At 40.7% G+C, this 18,169-nt stretch overlaps 4 protein-coding genes and 1 long non-coding RNA gene across 6 annotated transcripts; 3 read left to right on the plus strand and 2 right to left on the minus strand.

Annotated features, from left to right (window-relative positions):
• Nucleotides 1–1,075: 1,075 nt before the first annotated feature.
• Nucleotides 1,076–2,290, minus strand: LOC149609876 (uncharacterized). Its single transcript, XR_016376909.1, has 4 exons — nucleotides 2,091–2,290; nucleotides 1,780–2,006; nucleotides 1,585–1,711; nucleotides 1,076–1,505 (listed from the first exon to the last, which is right to left on the minus strand). It is a non-coding gene; the product is annotated as an uncharacterized LOC149609876 (long non-coding RNA).
• A 752-nt stretch (nucleotides 2,291–3,042) lies between these two features.
• LOC149609877 (uncharacterized) lies at nucleotides 3,043–4,025 on the plus strand. Its single transcript, XM_089859983.1, has 4 exons — nucleotides 3,043–3,270; nucleotides 3,343–3,388; nucleotides 3,462–3,553; nucleotides 3,625–4,025. Exons 1-4 carry the CDS (start codon nucleotides 3,043–3,045, stop codon nucleotides 3,679–3,681), a joined length of 423 nt encoding a protein of 140 aa, XP_089716109.1. The 3' UTR covers nucleotides 3,682–4,025.
• A 195-nt stretch (nucleotides 4,026–4,220) lies between these two features.
• On the plus strand, nucleotides 4,221–6,036 carry LOC149609878 (ankyrin repeat and MYND domain-containing protein 2-like). Its single transcript, XM_089859974.1, has one exon. The coding sequence runs from the start codon at nucleotides 4,646–4,648 to the stop codon at nucleotides 5,870–5,872; it is 1,227 nt and encodes a 408-aa protein (XP_089716100.1). The 5' UTR covers nucleotides 4,221–4,645; the 3' UTR covers nucleotides 5,873–6,036.
• A 624-nt stretch (nucleotides 6,037–6,660) lies between these two features.
• Nucleotides 6,661–10,168, plus strand: tos (Exonuclease tos). Of its 2 annotated transcripts, none has more exons than XM_089859967.1 (2): nucleotides 6,661–6,806; nucleotides 7,818–10,168. In XM_089859967.1, the coding sequence occupies exon 2, from the start codon at nucleotides 7,819–7,821 to the stop codon at nucleotides 10,117–10,119; it is 2,301 nt and encodes a 766-aa protein (XP_089716093.1). In that variant the 5' UTR covers nucleotides 6,661–6,806; nucleotide 7,818; the 3' UTR covers nucleotides 10,120–10,168. The 2 variants fall into 2 exon arrangements, with proteins under 2 accessions (XP_089716093.1, XP_089716094.1); XM_089859968.1 differs by having other exon boundaries at nucleotides 6,672–6,806; nucleotides 7,793–10,168.
• On the minus strand, nucleotides 10,152–18,168 carry LOC149609880 (uncharacterized). The gene is made up of 19 exons (XM_089859965.1): nucleotides 17,814–18,168; nucleotides 17,501–17,688; nucleotides 17,261–17,431; nucleotides 17,083–17,187; nucleotides 16,247–16,315; nucleotides 16,054–16,183; nucleotides 15,209–15,312; nucleotides 14,996–15,124; nucleotides 13,601–14,306; nucleotides 13,357–13,523; nucleotides 13,185–13,280; nucleotides 12,987–13,122; nucleotides 12,738–12,918; nucleotides 12,611–12,678; nucleotides 12,206–12,533; nucleotides 11,684–12,139; nucleotides 10,919–11,088; nucleotides 10,549–10,838; nucleotides 10,152–10,492 (listed from the first exon to the last, which is right to left on the minus strand). The coding sequence occupies exons 1-19, from the start codon at nucleotides 17,866–17,868 to the stop codon at nucleotides 10,271–10,273; spliced, it is 3,771 nt and encodes a 1,256-aa protein (XP_089716091.1). The 5' UTR covers nucleotides 17,869–18,168; the 3' UTR covers nucleotides 10,152–10,270.
• Between the last annotated feature and the right edge of the window lies 1 nt (nucleotide 18,169).

Below are 18,169 nucleotides of genomic sequence, written 5' to 3' on the forward strand. Positions count from 1 at the left end.
CTCCCCATACAAGGATACTTTAAACTTGAGGCTACCTCAATATCGTCGTCAACTTATTTTTTGTCTCACTTATTGTTAGGAGGTTACTTTTGATTTTTGAAAATAAACTTTGCAGGCTCGTAACTCTTTTTCTAGTAGAGATACGGGGATGTCCTTTGAGTATGTTATAGTCCAATTTGCCCCCCATCTAACCATACTAAAGACTTTGGGCTGTGACAAACTGGGGCCAAGTAATTAAGCAAAACGTAAACAAACAACCCCTCCATAGGAATTGCATTTTAGACCCAACTTTGCAGGCTCGTAACTCTGTTTCTACTAGAGATACGGGGATGTCGTTTGAGTATGTTATAGCCCAATTTGTCCCCCATCCTACTATACCAAAGGTTTGGGGTTGCGTCATATAGGGGCCGAGAAATTAAGCGAAATATTCAAAAACATGCCATAAAAATAGCGTCACACCCAACTTTAGAGTCTCGTAACTCTGGTTCTAATAGACATAGGGGGATGTCCTCTGAGTATGTTATAGTCCAATTTGTCCCCCATCCAACCATACCAAGAACATAGGGCTACGACAAACAGGGGCCGAGATATTAAGCAAAATGTTCGTCAACGTATGGTATCTTCTCACCTTTATTTGCTATGTTACTTATGATTTTAGCACTGAACTTTGTAGGCTCATAACTCTCGTTCTATTAGAGATACGGGGATCTCCTTTGGATATGTTATAGTACTCTTTGCTCCCCATACAAGGATACTTTAAACTTGAGGCTACCTCAATATCGTCGTCAACTTATTTTTTGTCTCACTTATTGTTAGGAGGTTACTTTTGATTTTTGAAAATAAACTTTGCAGGCTCGTAACTCTTTTTCTACTAGAGATACGGGGATGTCCTTTGAGTATGTTATAGCCCAATTTGTCCCCCATCTAACCATACTAAAAACTTTGAGCTACGTCAAAAATAGCAGGGTTCATAGAACTTTTGGAAAACAAATTTCCCTGAGAGTTCTATAAGGTTCTTGGCTACAATAATAATTTATTTAATAGACTGTATTTTCTTCAATAATTTAAACAGATGTGCTTTTTAACTCGCAATTGATAATTTATTCATATTTTGATATTCAAAGAGCGTGTAAATATATTTTAACCAGCATTCTTTATTGTAGAAAATGCACGAACACTTTTTAGTATCAACTTTAGTCGTTTTAGATTTGAACAAATTTCTTTTTTCCCAAGAATAATTTTAGAGAACGAATTTATAAAATTCAAAATAATATTTAACATGGTAATTATTTAAAAACACAAGAACAAATTTATAAAATTCAAAATAATATTTAACATGTTAATTAGTTGAAATTATAAAATTAAAAAAAAAAACAGAAGAACGAAATTATAAAATTAAAAAACACAGAAAAACGAAATTATAAAATTAAAACCACTCATTTTCGCCGCAGAGTCCTTTTCAGCATTTCAGCGGCCTTTCGCAACTCGGCTGTTGTATTCTCGGGCTAGGAAAAGAAGAAGATGATAATGCTTGGAATTATTTTTAATGCAATGATTAAAACTTATATCCTTATCAATTTTCACCTGGGCAATTGATTAACTGCTTCCAGCCTTCTTTAATGAAGCTGCCCTTGATCCGCTTCGGGTTATCTTGGGCTTGACAGCGGAGTCAGCCGAGTTGCTCCTGGCACGCTGACTGCGGGTTTGTCGACTGGAAACCAAATTTAATACGCTTTAGTATATTAGTAACTTGGCGGTTAAGCCCAAACTAAAACTTACGCGATGGACTTGCCACTTCCGCCCAGGATTTAAAAGGATAAAAAAGGATAAAAAAGGATTTAAAAGGGACTAAAAGGATTAAAAAGGGATTTAAAAGGGACTAAAAGGATTAAAAAGGGATTTAAAAGGATTAAAAAGGGACTAAAAGGATTAAAAAGGGATTAAAAAGGGATTTAAAAGGATTAAAAAGGGACTAAAAGGGATTTAAAAAGGATTTAAAAGGGGATCTAAAAAGGATTTAAAAAGATTTAAAAGGGATTTAAAATCAAACAATGATTTGACTTCTTTCTTTGATCTAGATGATTTTTTACTTTTGGGTGGCATTGAAGTAAGTTGATGGCGAGAACTAAACTTAAATTAATGACGGTGCGGGAATTTTGACGATTAAACGATTTGAAGAGCACTGTCTCGCTGCAATCACCAAAAGCGTGTCACAAACAACAACGATTTTTCGCGCTTTAAATACAACTCGGTAATCAAGCCAGAGAGAATTTAGAAGGGGAGTGGAAGGGGTGGTTTGGAATGTACCGCAACGTCGTCTGCTAAACGTTATCTAGGCAGGTCGATTTCCGGTATGATGCGTTTGTAATAGATAGATTTTAGAACACGTGACCGGAAACTCGCCTACCCCAAAAAGCTCATCGCGACATCTTGTTTGGGCGTCATCACGTTTAATAGAGTCAAAGGGGGGGGCCTTACACTCCCCTTCTAAATTCTCTCTGATGAAGCCAATCACCGTCACATAGTTGGCCATCCAATCGGCGCTGGCCCTTAATAGGCCTACATACTTTGCCGTTTTCCATGGAGTAGTTTTAGTGGAGTGATAATGGTATTTCTATTAAAATTACCTTAAATGTATTTACGTCTTTACTAATATTGCTCCATGGTGGCAGATTGCTGACAGCATCACATTCCTCGTGAAATTTCGTCTGCTTACGATTTAGGTTTATTGAATAGAGCCACCATGGAGCAATATTAGTAAAGACGTAAATACATTTAAGGCAATTTTAATAGAAATACCATTATCACTCCACTAAAACTACTCCATGGAAAACGGCAAAAAATGTAGGCTTATTAAGGGCCAGCGCCGATTGGATGGCCAACTATGTGACGGTGATTGGCTTGATTACCGAGTTGTATTTAAAGCGCGAAAAATCGTTGTTGTTTGTGACACGCTTTTGGTGATTGTAATTTATTGATTCGCGCACCGTTATCAAGTTGAATTTTATTTTCGCGTCGCTAGATCGCCACCAGTTTACTATAATGCCACCCAAGTGTGAAAAATCATTGCTTGAAAACGCTGAGGCGCTCTGCCAAAATGCCATTACTAAACTTGAAAAAGATTTCTACGCCAGAATGAACGAGTTCACTGTTGAAAAGGAAAGGCTGCATGCCAAAATGAATGACTTGATTGTCGCAATGAACAACCTAGATGAAGAAATGGAAAATTTGACTGAGGAGTTTAATCTAGCTGTAAAGCAGATCCCAAGGGTAAGATTGTAACTAATCAAAAGGGTAAAAATTTGTATAACACGTGTAACGTGTTACATTGTCTCATTCTAGCAAGTTATGGAACAGATGAAAGTTGGCGATGCCTTAAAATTAGATTGTAGATTATTAACTTGCCTCGCCTTGTAATCTTCTAATTACTGGTAATTACTAATATATATAATTACTTATAGCCAAGCAGCTTCAAGAAGTAAAGGGAGCCACAGCAAATGCAGCTGTGGATGATGATAGCGACAGCGACAGCGACACTGACAGAAATGCCCAGGTGAAAATTGATAAGTTCTAATCATTGCATTAAAAATAATTCCAAGCATTATCATCTTCTTCTTTTCCTAGCCCCAGGCTACCCTTACCGCTGAGTTGCTAAAGGCAGCGGAAATGCTGCCAAAATAATTCTTTTTTAATTTTCCGTTTTTCTAATTTAATTAATTCATTTTTTATAATTTCAACTAATTACTTGTTAAATAATTAAACTAGTTAAATATTATTTTGAATTTTATAAATTCGTTCTTGTGTTTTTAAATAATTGCCATGTTAAATATTATTTTGAATTTTATAAATTCGTTCTCTAAAATTATTCTTGGGAAAAAAGAAATTTGTTCAAATCTAAAACGACTAAAGTTGATACTAAAAAGTGTTCGTGCATTTTCTACAATAAAGAATGCTGGTTAAAATATATTTACACGCTCTTTGAATATCAAAATATGAATAAATTATCAATTGCGAGTTAAAAAGCACATCTGTTTAAATTATTGAAGAAAATACAGTCTATTAAAATCAAATTCCCTGACTTTGCTGAAACTTTTAAAATTCCCCGACTTTGCTGAAACTTTTAAAATTCCCCGACTTTGCTGAAACTTTTAAAATTCCCTGACCTTTCCATTTTTAAAACCCAAAACAATATGAAACCATTTTATTTAAACATAAATCAACGAATTATAGGCTACACAAATGGTTTGACAGTACCATTTGTCAGTTTCTTTGGGCATTCTAATCATCTTGGCCTATTGGCGGTATTTTAAGTACAGAAAGCCAAAGAAAAACCCCAAAACAAGCCCAATTTCCAGCCAACCCTTTTATTTCCAGCCAATATTTTAGAGAAGAAGCCCAATTGGCGGTTTTCCAGCCCAATATGGCAACCCTGAAAAGATGACTAGAGTCTGGATACGCCACAATCAAACCACAGATGGCGTTAAAACATTTTCCGCTAGAAAGGAGGAAAGGCAAGAGACGGAGAGAGAGAGAGAGAGAGAGGGGGGGGGAAGGTTTTAAGGTAGGAACTAGGAACAGACGTTCTAGGTCAGCGTTGGATAAACCACGGTGTCCGCTATAACTTAACCGATTGTCGTTCACAAAAATGGAGAAACCCCTATCAGAAAAAGAGTCGCGACTGATGAAAAAAGTTCAGGATGGCTCTCTAGAGGAAGTTCGATTATTATTAAACGATCCCGAGTTATTGGTGGACTGTTTGGACGATCAAGGTATGACACCTTTGCAACACGCCGCTTATAAAGGCAATTACGATCTGTGCAAATTACTTCTGGACCGCGGGGCTAACGTCAACGCCAATAAGCACGTCTCCAAATACACCGCGCTGATGTTCGCGAGCCTTTCTGGAAAAACCGACGTCGTGAATCTACTCCTGGAACACGGAGCTTCCATCACCGATGTCAACTCCGTCGGTCGCAACGCCTCTCAAATGGCCGCCTTTGTCGGTAACCATCAAGTCGTTACCGTTATAAATTACTTCGTACCCAAAGAAGAGATAGAATACTATTGCAAAAGACGCGGCTTAGAAACGGAACCCAAACTACCCGCTCGTCTCTGCCTTCCCCTGTACAAGTTTCTCTTGAAAACTAACATTCATCCCGTCAATTTAAGCGTTTACCTCATGAAAAATGTTGAACTTTTGGAGGAAAGCGAGAAAGTTTCGAACATTTTAGAATTATTAAGTAATAAAGAGATTAGAAAGAGCGATCCGAACGAGTTACTGGCTGTTAAGCTTCAATATATGGCGTTTTTAGTAAAAATCTGCGCGAAGTACGTTAAAGATTGTAACGTTAAAGTTAGAAACGAGGATGGGACGGCCGCGGAAGGCTGCTTGGAGCCTTTAATCAAGTCGTGGATTAAAGGAAGAGATAGCGACGGGTTCCCAGTCGTTTTGGAACAATTACTACGTCAGTCAATTAGGGAATTTCCCAATCGAGAATGTTCTATTTTTCAACAACTAGTTCGTACTCTGGCTCCCGTGGCCATCGGGGACGAGCCTAGCGCCATATCTATTCTGGTACAAACGGTTAGCGGTCAGAAAGGTTGCCCCGAAGGCTTTATTTGCACTACTTGCGGGGAACCCAAAGCAGAAAAGAAATGTTCCGCCTGCAAATCGGTGCAATATTGCGATCAAGCTTGTCAGAAAATGCACTGGTTTACTCATAAAAAGCAGTGCAAGAGGTTAGCCCTCGAGTATCAAAGAGAAAAAGAGCTAGAAGAGGCCGAGGGTCATTCGAAGGCGGAGGAGATAGATGACCAGTTTGAAAAGAAGTTGAATTTGACAACTGATCCCAATGAAAATGAAATTAATTAATTGTCGCGGTTCGATTCAGTTTAATACAGTATTTGTTAATTAATTTCTATGCTATCATTGTTGTACTGTTATCATGATGTACCAGATGTCTTGTAATGTAAAAATGTTCAGTTGTTCATTAAAACGCTTTCGAAAATAATTAAAAATGATTCATTGACTTGAAACACCACGCTTGAATTAAGACCAAGGGTTACGTAATTTAGGGTTAGGAACTTAAAACTAACAAAAAACCGCTTGAATTAAGACCAAGGGTTACGTAATTTAGGGTTAGGAACATAAAACTAACAAAAAAACGGCTTGAATTAAGACCAAGGGTTACGTAATTTAGGGTTAGGAACTTAAAACTAACAAAAAACCGCTTGAATTAAGACCAGGGGTTACGTAATTTAGGGTTAGGAACTTAAAACTAACAAAAAACCGCTTGAATTAAGACCAAGGGTTACGTAATTTAGGGTTAGGAACTTAAAGCTAACAAAAAACGCTAGAATTAAGACCAAGGGTTACGTAATTTAGGGTTAGGAACATAAAATTAACAAAAGAAAATGGACTTACCTACTATCCTAGTGAATGTTTACTCTAAAATATTACTTGACAGACGTTTTTAGTTATTTATTTCCTTACTTAATTCTTCCGTAATGTAGATTAAATCTAAACAATTAAATTTAAATATATAGGAACTGTCATCCCGGAACCGCGAACTAAACAACCCGCCACAAGTTAAAAAGTGAATCGTCTGCTTACAAAGTAGCCTACCTGATTTGACCATCAAGAAGCGGAAAACACGCTGCAAGCCCACGTGATCTTGCTCTGGTCCAACAGCATTGTTTACAGCTGTTTCCCGCCAAAAATTAAAGAGCCGTTGTATTCTCCACGTTGTGTGTGTTGCGGATAAAACACGATGAAATAAACTTATCAATTTAATTAAGTTTAAAAGGTAAGATAAATTAAAGTTGTTGTTGTGGTTTTCTTTTTGGCTAAACTTTAATTTAGCCTTTAGCACATTCAAAATACACAATTTTGTTCAATAAATATCATTTATTCAAGGTTAATTATAGGATAATTTGGTGCGGAAATTAATTAAAATATATATTTATAATATTTTCCATATTTTTCCCTTCATATTATAGGCTAGGTTAGGTTAGGTTTGTTTAGGTTAGCTTTGATTTGTTTAAGTTAGGTTTGATTAAGGTTAGGTTTGATTTGTTTAGGTTAGGTTTGATTTGGTTAGGTTAGGTTTGATTTGGTTAGGTTAGATTTGGTTTGATTTGGTTAGGTTAGATTTGGTTTGATTAGGTTAGGTTAGGTTTGTTTAGGTTAGGTTTGATTTGTTTAGGTTAGGTTTGATTAAGGTTAGGTTTGATTTGTTTAGGTTAGGTTAGATTTGTTTAGGTTAGGTTAGATTTGTTTAAGTTAGGTTTGATTGGTTTAGGTTAGGTTAGATTGGTTTAGGTTAGGTTAGATTTGGTTAGGTTTGATTTGTTTAGGTTAGGTTAGATTTGGTTAGGTTAGGTTAGATTTGGTTAGGTTAGATTTGGTTAGGTTAGGTTAGGTTAGGTTTGATTTGATTTGTTTAGGTTGGTGGCTAAGAATGTATTGAAAATACAATAGGGACTTGGCAGTACTACGTCATGCAACGTCAGGCTACCTTTCACTAGTGCTAAAAAACATACCAGGAGGAGGGGCTTATGTAGCTTTCATTCTGTTAAAAAAACATACCATAATGGCGCTGGGGGCGGAGTTAAGCCTGAATTGCCAAGTCCCTATACAACGAAAATATTGATTTTAAGTTAGTTTCCGCCGCGACTTAAATGTAATTACCCTATAATTAACCTTGAATAAATGATATTTATTGGTAAAAGTGTATTTTGAATGTTCTAAGGTTAAAAAAACGTTTCTTAGCCCTAATATTTTAAATTTTAGCGTTAAATCAAATCAAATACTTTAGGATGGGTATTCAAGGTTTGATCCCATTTTTGAAGAATTCCACGCGGATAACCAACATTCGAAACTTCTCCGGACAGACAGTCGCCGTGGACGCGTATTGTTGGTTGCATAAAGGCGCCTTCGGATGCGCGGATAAACTAGCTTTGGGCAAACCAACCGACTTTTTCGTCGTCTACTGTATTAAAAGGGTAAATACCCTACTAAGCTACGGAATAAAACCCGTCTTGGTCTTCGATGGACAAAGATTACCGTCCAAAGCCGAGACGGAAGCGAAACGACGCGAAAACCGCCATAAAAACCTGAAAAACGCGAAGATATTCTTGCAAGAAGGTAAAACTAGGGAGGCGAGAGAATGTTTTCAACGTTGCGTTGACGTCACACCCGAAATGGCTCATCAGTTGATCTTAGCTTGTAAAGAAATGGGAGTAGATTGCGTGGTGGCGCCTTACGAAGCCGACGCCCAATTAGCCTACTTGAACTTAATTGGAATAGCGAAAATAATTATCACGGAAGATTCGGATTTGATTCTTTTCGGTTGCGAACGCGTCTTTTTCAAGATGGACTCGGAAGGGAACGGTGTCCTCTTTGAAAAACGGGAATTGAAGCGCTCTTTCGGCGCCAAGGCCATTCATCTCACCTTTGAAAAATTCCGATACGCTTGTATTCTATCCGGATGCGATTACCTTCCTTCTCTACCGGGCATTGGACTGGTCAAAGCCCTGAAATTCTTTTCCCTCATCACGAACCCGGACCTTAAATGGGCCCTGACTAAAATCCCAGCCTACTTAAAAATGCCGCGGCTGGCCAATCAAGTCACGAGTGACTACGTCGAGGGTTTTATCCGAGCCAATAACACCTTCCTGTATCAATTAGTTTTCTGTCCCTTGAAAAAGAAACTGGTCCCGCTCAATCCCTATCCCCCCGACTTGGACACGGACACGGAAGCCCTGGATTACGCGGGAAAATATTTCGACAACGACTTGGCCCTGGGTATCGCCACTGCGCGAATTAATTACCAAACTAAGAAAGCTTTTAGCTCGGCACTGACCTTTGGTCAGAACGACGGACCACCACTTTACAAACCCAAGTTTAAATTTCAAAGTATTTGGAGTCAAAATTATACACCCAGCAGTTCCGTGACGTCAGTAAGCCCGCCGCCGCCGCCGATAAGTACGAGTACTGAAGGAAAAACGATGGTCATCGCTCGCGTATTGGCACCAAAAGCCGATGTTAGGCCCAAGAAACGGCCGCTACGAGTTCAAAATGAAAACGATGGCCATTTCGAAATGGAGAGCGAAGAAATTATGAAACTATACTCGAGTCCCGGTGATGGTGCGACTAAACGACGCAAGATGGACCCCGATTCGGAACAGAAACCCACGACGAGCGAGAAGATCAACTGGACCGAGTCATCACCGCCGCCCAAAGAAGCCTTGGACGATGATAGCGGGATTGACGCTTCCCAAGAGACGGCGGCTACTCCAAAGAGGAACGTTTTCAGAGTGGACAACAACGAGAGTCGCGAAAAAAGGACACCGCGACTAGTAACGAGTCGATTCTTCCCTATAACGCCGACAACTACTAGAAGTGGCGGTGGCGGCTCGCGAAACTCGTCAGATTCCGTTGAGACGGATGAAGAATCGACGTCATCAAAGAAAAGTTCCGTTTTCGATGAAATTGACCGAGAAGGCGACTCGAAAACGTCACTTAAGCGGCCGGACAATGGGTCGACGTCGTCAAAGAAAAGTTCCGTTTTCGACGAAATTGACCAAGATTTTGGCACCGAAACGTCGCGAAATATAGATAAAGAGTCGACACGGTCAAAGGAAAGATCGCCGAGCCCCGAAACGCGCGTGGAAACAGAGTCACGGGGGCAAAAACCCATTTTCGACAAAACCCAACAACAAAAACTAGACGAAATTACGACGAACATGAACAAATTCGCGTGGAAACCGAAGGAAAATGGCGGCGTCGGCGGCAAAGTTAGGGCAACAATGGCTTCCCTCAGTTCCTTCAAACCGCCGCAAATCGTTGGAAAAACGGTGGCCCAAGTCGTTAACGACAACGAAGAGGAATTCCGAGCTAAGGATATTCCCGTCAAAAAAACTAAAGCGCCAACTCCAGTTACAGTAAAATACCACGAAAAAATGTTAAAAGGTTCGTGTCGGACTGTGGGACTTTCGAAAAAACAAAAACCAAGGCCTAGCGGCGCTAAGCCTAATTCCTCGAGTACCACCACGACGACGACGACGCGTCAATTGCGTTTAACCGACATGCTAAATAATTATAGATATCAAAAGTAATCTGTAAACAAAATGGAATTAATTAAAATCAATTCTCGTCTCTTCTTAATTAATGCTCTTTTTTAATTAATTAATTATAATTTCTTTCCCGAAATATTAAATTGATAAAATTCAAGATGGCGGGCGTCAAAGGGTTAAAAGGTGGAATGTCTTAGGCAGCGGGCTGCAGTCCGCAATCGGGACACTTTGTCGCGACGATACTTAATTGTAAATCGATTAAAAATAATCTTTCCCAATGTTTGGCCAGCGTACTCAATAGAGTGGCCAATGACGTTTTAGATCGCGTTTCTAAAACCCAATAGCTTTTGGCCCCCTTTTCGTCATCTTCGTCCAGGAAATGAAGACCCACCGATTTCATATCCGGCGAAATGTGCTGATTGTAAACGAGGATTAAATGGGCGCTAATTACCCGTCTGCTTAATTACTTACCAAAGAGACCAAATTACTTATGGCTCGTTTCTCTTTAAATAAGAAATTCGTAAGATCGGAACTCGATTTATCGAAATATTGAATTTGGGCCAAATTGAACGAGTTCTCCGTCATGACTAGGGCTACTTGTTCTCGCCAACCCAACACATTCACGATAAGAAAGAGTTCAATCTCCGAAGAAGAGCCGTCGCCGCTCATCGTCAAGACTTGACTTTTCACTTTGGATAAGTCTTTTTCGGTCGATTGCTCGAACGAAACTTGGCTTAATTTCATCTTTGATTTCACGACGTCTATTGATTTAGGAATTTACCATTTTATAAGCCCCGCCCCCTCTCTCTCCCTCGCTCGGTCACTATCAGAATTATCTTACCTTCAATTAGGGTGATAAAACTATTGCAAAGGTCAGCGTCTCCGAAGTTTAAGGCGTAACCAAAGTCCCCGGCGTGTTTGAAACAAAGGGCTTGCGAGCCCAGTAACGTCCTGACTAATTTCAAGTCGCTAATCGGCTCAATCGTCAGCTTTGTCAGCTCGATCGAATCCCTGTACGAGAGACAGAAAGAGAGAGAGAGAGACAGAGAGAGAGAGAGAAGGAGAAGGAGAGAGAGAGAGAGGAGAGAGAGAGGGAGAGACAGAGAGAAAGAGACAGAGAGAGGGAGACAGAGAGGGAGAGAGAAAGAGACCGAGAGGGAGAGGGAGAGACAGAGAGAGAGAGACAGAGAGAGAGACAGAGAGAGAGACAGAGAGAGAGAAAGAGAGAGACAGAGAGAAAGAGAGAGAGAAGGAGAGAGAGACAGAGCGAAAGAAAGAGAGAGAGACAGAGGGAGAGACAGAGAGAGGGAGACAGAGAGGGAGAGACAGAGAGAGAGGGGGGAGGGAGAGACAGAGAGAGGGAGAGACAGAGAGAGAGAGAAAGAGAGAGAGACAGAGAGAAAGAAAGAGAGAGAGAGACAGAGCGAAAGAAAGAGAGAGAGACAGAGAGAAAGAAAGAGAGAGAGACAGAGAGAAAGAGAGAGCCAGAGAGAAAGAGAGAGAGAGAGAGAGAGAGAGAGAGAGAGAGAGAGAGAGAGAGAGAGACAGAGAGAGAGAGAGAGAAATGAGTTAGGAAGGGGGGGGAAATAAATAGTTCATCTCATACCCGGAAATGAGGGGGGCGAAGAGATAAACCATTCTACTGGAGAAAACGGCCATTCCCGGGAAATTATTTGCCGCCTTTGAGGTTGAAATTTGAGCGTCGACGCAAGCGTAAAGTTCCTCGTCGTCTCCAAAGAATTCCATTTCTAATTTCAATCGAATTCTGTGATCGAGTTGAAGGAATTGATCGCCGTCCATCGTCGTCGGTTCTCGTAATTCTTCCCAGATTTCTTTAGCGCCGCCATCTTCTCGCGTCCTCGGCTCCTCCAAGTTCTCGTCAGTCACGTCTCGAAGCAGCAGCGTCTCATCGGGCGATAGACGCCGGGACAAGGAGTCCTCCGCGGAGGGGGTGGGCGCACGCTGGCTTTTCAATTTGGCCACGGGACTGTTGAAGGTGGCCACCGTGTAGAAGGATTCGTTGCCAACGCTGCCACTATCGTAAATTCCCAGACTAGGAGATCTTAAAAGTGGCCTCTCGTTAATTAAAGGGGATCCAAGGAGGACTCGATAGACGAGTCGTTCTTACTCGAGGATGACTTCTAATTGTTGTTCTAGGCTGGAAGACGTTGTTGAAATGACGGCGATACTGGATTGACTCGGGTTGCTTAACACCGTTATATCGCTTTCGCTTCTTCGAGCGGCCACCGATTGCCCGTCAAATACTAGCTTGGCGCCGTTAAGACAGGCGGTGGCGCCGGGGCCGGACCGGCGCCGAGTTTCTTCATCTTCTTCTTGGTCCGATTTCGACGAAATACAATCGACGGAACTGGAAGAGGTCGAACTGAGGTCGCAATTTTTGGACGACGTTTCCGTCTCGTTTCCCAAGTGACTAGAATAGGCGCCGCCCCCTTTACCTTGAGTGAAAAAACAATTGATAAAATGGTAGTAAAAATGACGCGTCACCGTGAGTGTTATATAATGAATATTATACGTTGCGCCACTCGCATTTCTTCGGAAACGCTTCTCGGCCGCGAATGTTTGCCAATTGATCCGGAATCCCTATTAAAAAGACGCTTTTTCATTCCCTCGAAATTCCCTTGAATTGGCGTCAAAATTACTCGATAGATTTGGCACTGTTCGTCGATTGAAATAAACTATGTATTCTGGATCCCGAAGAATAAGACGACGGCGGTTCCTCCCTTTCCCGTTGCCAATTATTATCATTGTCTGGTTCCGAGTCAATCACCAAAAAGGTGCTCTTACATTTGGGGCAAGCGTTAACTTCTTTCATTTCCGAGGCTGAATTAAAGCGTGCTTTATTTATATTCCCTTTTGAGGATATTGGCTCGATCTTAACGAGAAGTTACCATTGATTTTCTGTAGAACGCGATCGGCCTGGTTACTTTGAAACTCAAAATCGCATTTTAAACATCGCGTCAGTTCTTCGGACATGGTTTTCAAGGTACGGGCTTCGATAAACTTTTCTAAAAGCGTCAATAAAGCCTAAAAGAGACGCGATTAAGCTCATTTATTGAATTCCACCATTAAATAGGCGAGCGATTAACCTTGGCCGTTTCCGAGTCATCAACGACGTAAGTTCTATCTCTCTTATCTTTCCTTACGACGTCAAATTCCAGTTGAACGAAAACATTTTCGCCTTCCTGACATTTTCAAATGAATTTTAATTACTTGACCTTTAAGTATTATCTGTCCCCGCGAGTAAGTATAATAAAGAACCTGAATTTCTTGAGCGTCTATTAAAGTATTTAAATTCCAAGTATGAAGCGGTTTTCCGCTGAAAGCGTCTTTTTCCAGGAACGTTTCATCGGCCACGCTCAAAACGATGCTCCTTTCTTCTCCCCCCTCCATATTTCTTTGAACTATGAATAAATTCGACTCGAATTCTTCGAAATAAACCGAACATTGGTCAATTCTAGACGCTGTATGCCTACAAGGCCACCCATTGGTCTTCGCACCATACCATTTTCATCGGCGGCGGAACCGTAATCATCCTCGGAGCTTTGCTGCTCATCCTCGGTCGAACTGGACGCGACATTCAGGGGTGACATTTCAGTTTGTCGTGCATTGGCCAAAAAGACGTCTTCGGCCACCAAATTCCGATGAACTGATTCGGTTGAACTGGAAGGCGTCGCGTCCTTTTGACCGCTTGGAGCCTCCTTTAAGTTGTTGTTGGTGCTTTCAGTCTCGGATTTTTGCGATTTCCAGGAACCGGAAATACTTTGTTCGGTGGTGGTTCCTAAAATGGTGTTTGCCGACAGAAGCCATCCGGTTCCCTGTTCTCTTCTGGCTTCTTCGACGCGTATCTTCGTTTCAACGTGGCTCCCCGAAGAACACGCTCGACTTACATCGTCGTCCAGTAATTGTTTGGACGTCGGCGAATCACGCTCGGTTTTGGCCGCCGCCTCTTTAGCCCTACTTTGCTTTTTCGTTTGCTTTTTCTTTTTAACGAAAGCTTTGGCAATTGGTTCTTCCTCCGGGGCCAGCAATTGCTGGTCGTTTTCCGTCGAGTTAAGGCTACTAATTAGGCTAGCGTCTTCGCCGCCCTCGTAATTTAAGGAGCCAATCATTTCGGGTTGAAAATAAGGAGTTTCGGAATTGTCCGGCTGAATTAACAATGGCCGCCGAAACGGCAACTTATTTACTCTTAAACCCACGGAATAAGATTCCTAGGAATTTATCGGACTCGTATTGTAGTCATTTATCGGATTAAGTAAATTGCAATAAGGGTTCATAGTTCTTCAATCAAGAAGCGATATCTAGTTTATTAGGGAGAAGGTATAAATTCTTTGTCTGCCCATTTCCAGCCAGCTTTATCTCCAGTCCAAACAAACGTAGCCTGTCCGGAGTTAATCCGGCCCGCCTCTAAATTTCAACCAGCATCATCTCATTGGTTTTGAAAACTCGTGCACGTCAGCGCGGCGACGGGAATGATAAAGAAAATTACAGTCATATTTTCCGACTGAGGAGTGTAGCGAAATAGCCCGGGGCCTCCTTTTCCTTGTATTTTGAAAGGGGGACTGCGGGCGGGACTATGGCAGGCGCGCGCGTATACTTCGGCATCTTATAGCTTCTCCCTAGTAAACTAGATATCGCTTCTTGGTTCAATCTTTAAGTTTCTCGCAAATTTTCCCCGGATACGAGTACTTAACTTCTATACTTAGTTTTCAGACTATGAGCAGATTGATACCGAATTTACACGCGGCGGGAGGAGGCCAGAGATTAGTTGGCGGCGGACAAAGCGCAGCGAGTAAGTAGCCGCTGCGTGTGAATGCGCTATCAATCCGCTCATAGTTTGAAAAGCACGTCTATGAACCCTAAGAGCGACGAATATAAATACAATTCGTTATTGGCATACTTTTATTTCTTTGGAGCTCAAGGTGTGTCCGTCCAACTTGACGGATTTCAAAATGGAATTGTTTAAATGCACGGCAGTTAGCACACGATGCTTTTTACAAAAAGAGAGTGGATTTCCTTCCAATCTCAACTTAATTCATCGATATAAATAAATTTGGTTTATCAGTTCAATTGATTATATCGTTATCGGAGGTGTTTTGGTGTTTCGTTTTACCATAGCTAGATTATTGAGTTCGTTCAAATGGGCTAAAACTACGTGAGATTCCAGCAAATTATAACCCACATCTAATTCCGATAAATGCATCAGATATTGAATACCTAAATCATTACATCATAATCAATCAGAAACACGTTGAAGTTGCGTTGCGGAGGGGCGGGGGAGGGCCAATTTTCAGGGTTCATACAACCTTTGGAAAACAAATTTCCCTGAATTTTCCAGGTTTTTCCCGTATGCAACAAATGATAACGAAGGAGCGGGGGGGGGGGCAAATAGGACTATAACATACCCAAAGGGCATCCCCGTATCTCCAATAGAACCAGAGTTACGAGCCTCCAAACTTGGGTGTAATGCAATTCCTATGGAGGATATGTTTACGGACATTTTGCTTAATTACTCGGCCCCTGTTTGTCGTAGCCCTAAGTTTATAGTATGACTGGATGGGGGACAAATTGGTCTATAACATACTCAAAGGACATCCTCGTATCTCTAGTAGAACCAGAGTTACGAGCCTCCATAGTTTATTTTCAAAAATCAAAAGTAACCTAATAAAAATAAGTGAGACGATACCATATGTTGACGAACATTTTCCTTAATTACTCGACACCTGTTGGACGCAACCCCAAGTTTTTAGTATGGTTGGATGGGGACAAATTGGACTGTAACATACTCAAAGGACATCTTCGTATCTCTAGTAGAACCAGAGTTACGAGCCTCCAAAGTTTAGTGTAATCCTATTCCTATGGAGGGGGTATTTATTCCCCTGATTTTTCCAGGTGTGTTCCCGGTTTTTCCAGGTTTGTATGAACCCTGATTTTGGATTAATTTCGGGCAATGCTTACCCCCTAAATTTTGTAGAAAATTGTAACGCAAGACCAAACGAGTTAGAGAATTGCAAGTTTGGGGGTTGAAAGAGGGAAACTCCGTTAATTTGTTGAAGCCCAAATTTACGTAGGAAACGTCTTTTAATAACTAAATATAACATAACATTTGTAAATCCTTAATTGGTAACTGAAAAATGAATATACGTCTAACTTTCAAACCCTCTGATGATTTGATCTTATTATGGCTAGCGTTAAAGACCTCCAATCTCGACAACAAACTCTATTTGGAATGTTGGAAAAATACAAATACAAAGCCGTATCAATATCTATCGAGTAAGTAAGTACCATAGATAAAGAATGCGCCTGAGGAGATTTGTTTTCACACTATAGGATAGGCAACTCCCTATCTCCGACGGCAGCTCATTCTGTATATACTCTGTTACAACATCGGTTGTCAGCACTCGTAAATATATGGCTCTATGTAACCTAGCTTTGTACGTGCTGTCAAGAGACCAAACTTCAGGATATTCAGGATTTAAAATATCCGTGGGGTTTTTTAGCTCGAGTGCATGCACGGACCACTAGGCCTTAGTTTCAAATGCGTGTAGTAGGCTATAGAGCTATTTCAGAGGGGGTAATGGCTACGTCACCAATGCTATTTGCCCATAGAGAAAACCCTCATAAAATGTCCGCCCTACACTCAAAGGCAGGCCCAATTTTCGTAGCAGACGAAATTTTCCCCCCACTGAAATAGCTCTATAGACAATTTCATACGTATTTTTGAAAGTAAGGCCTAGAGGTCCGTGCACTCGAGCTATATAAACTCGCGGATATTTTAAATCCTGAAGTTTTTTATCTCTTGCCAGCACGTACAAAGATACGTTATATAGAGACCTAGGTTTGCGCGTGCTGACAACTGATGTTGTAACAGAGAATGCACGGAATAAGCTGTCGATCGAGATAGGGAGTTACCTATCCTATAGCGTGAAAACAAATTTCAACCTCACGCGCATTCTTTAAGTACATTGAGCCTGTGGTTGTATTTACCAATGAATCATCAAAATACTCCAAACTATTGTAGGAAATATCTAAATGCTTCAAGTTGACCCAAAAAGCGTTGTCTAATTTTTGTTCCGATTGTCTTAGAACTTCCTTGAAAATTTGTTTCGTTAAAATTAGATAGAGCTGGCATATTTCCCTAACTCGGCCATCAAGCCATTCTTACTTTGAGCCATTTTAAACATTGATAACATTTCAATAATTTCAACTTGGGTCTTAAGGCGTCTATATTCGTCAGCTGAGACGGTTCAACCTTTACCAACTCGAGATATTCCAGTTCGGAAAAGTACTTAAAATCAAGCTTCCCTTCCCTGGCTGATTCCGTTCTTAACTTGACCTTACATTATTTTTAGAATTTAATTCCATCTATTTATTCCCGATATTTGTATTAAATTTTAATAAATACCGAAAAGGATTTTAGATTTTTTAAGGCATTTCTAATCGTTTCCAAATCATTCGGAGTTAAAATTAAATTCAAACGAGTGCCGAGACCAGCAGCACCGTAGGCACCCGCTTTTTCTACGACTTTTTGTAGGAACGAAACATCTTGCGGGGTAAGTACCAATTTAATTTGACCGCGTTTTAATTCATTTTCTGTTAAAATTTTATTTAATTACGATATTAACAAAATTAACCCAGCAAGGATCGCGCAAAAAACGTAAATAATATCACCAAACCGCTGTCAATTTCATTATTGGGTAACTAAATCATTCTCCTACCTTTGCTCCTAGATAAGTCAAGAAACTCCTGTATAAATTCCGATCCAGAGCACATTTTCCCGATTTTTAATAACACTTTCAACTTTAATTACTACCGTTTTACTTCAAATCCCATGATTTTAACACGAACCGTCCTCCGCGATAACTCCTTAAATCTGCCACTGAAGGAGGATAATAGCAGACGATTCCCTTTGATAACTACTGGAACTGGACATAAGTCTCCGCTCTCCCGCCAAATTTAAAAATCTATCGGTCACGTGGCGTCAAACTACCAAACAAAGGAAAAGTCGGCCATTACTCCATTCAGCGACACTTACCAGAAGCTACCGGTTCCGTTTAACAGGAGGCTACCGATT

This window comes from Phalangium opilio, unplaced genomic scaffold, assembly GCF_054372755.1.
Source record: "Phalangium opilio isolate 3A_F unplaced genomic scaffold, DU_Popi_V2 ptg000344l_1, whole genome shotgun sequence".
Taxonomy (NCBI): Eukaryota; Metazoa; Arthropoda; class Arachnida; order Opiliones; family Phalangiidae; genus Phalangium; species Phalangium opilio.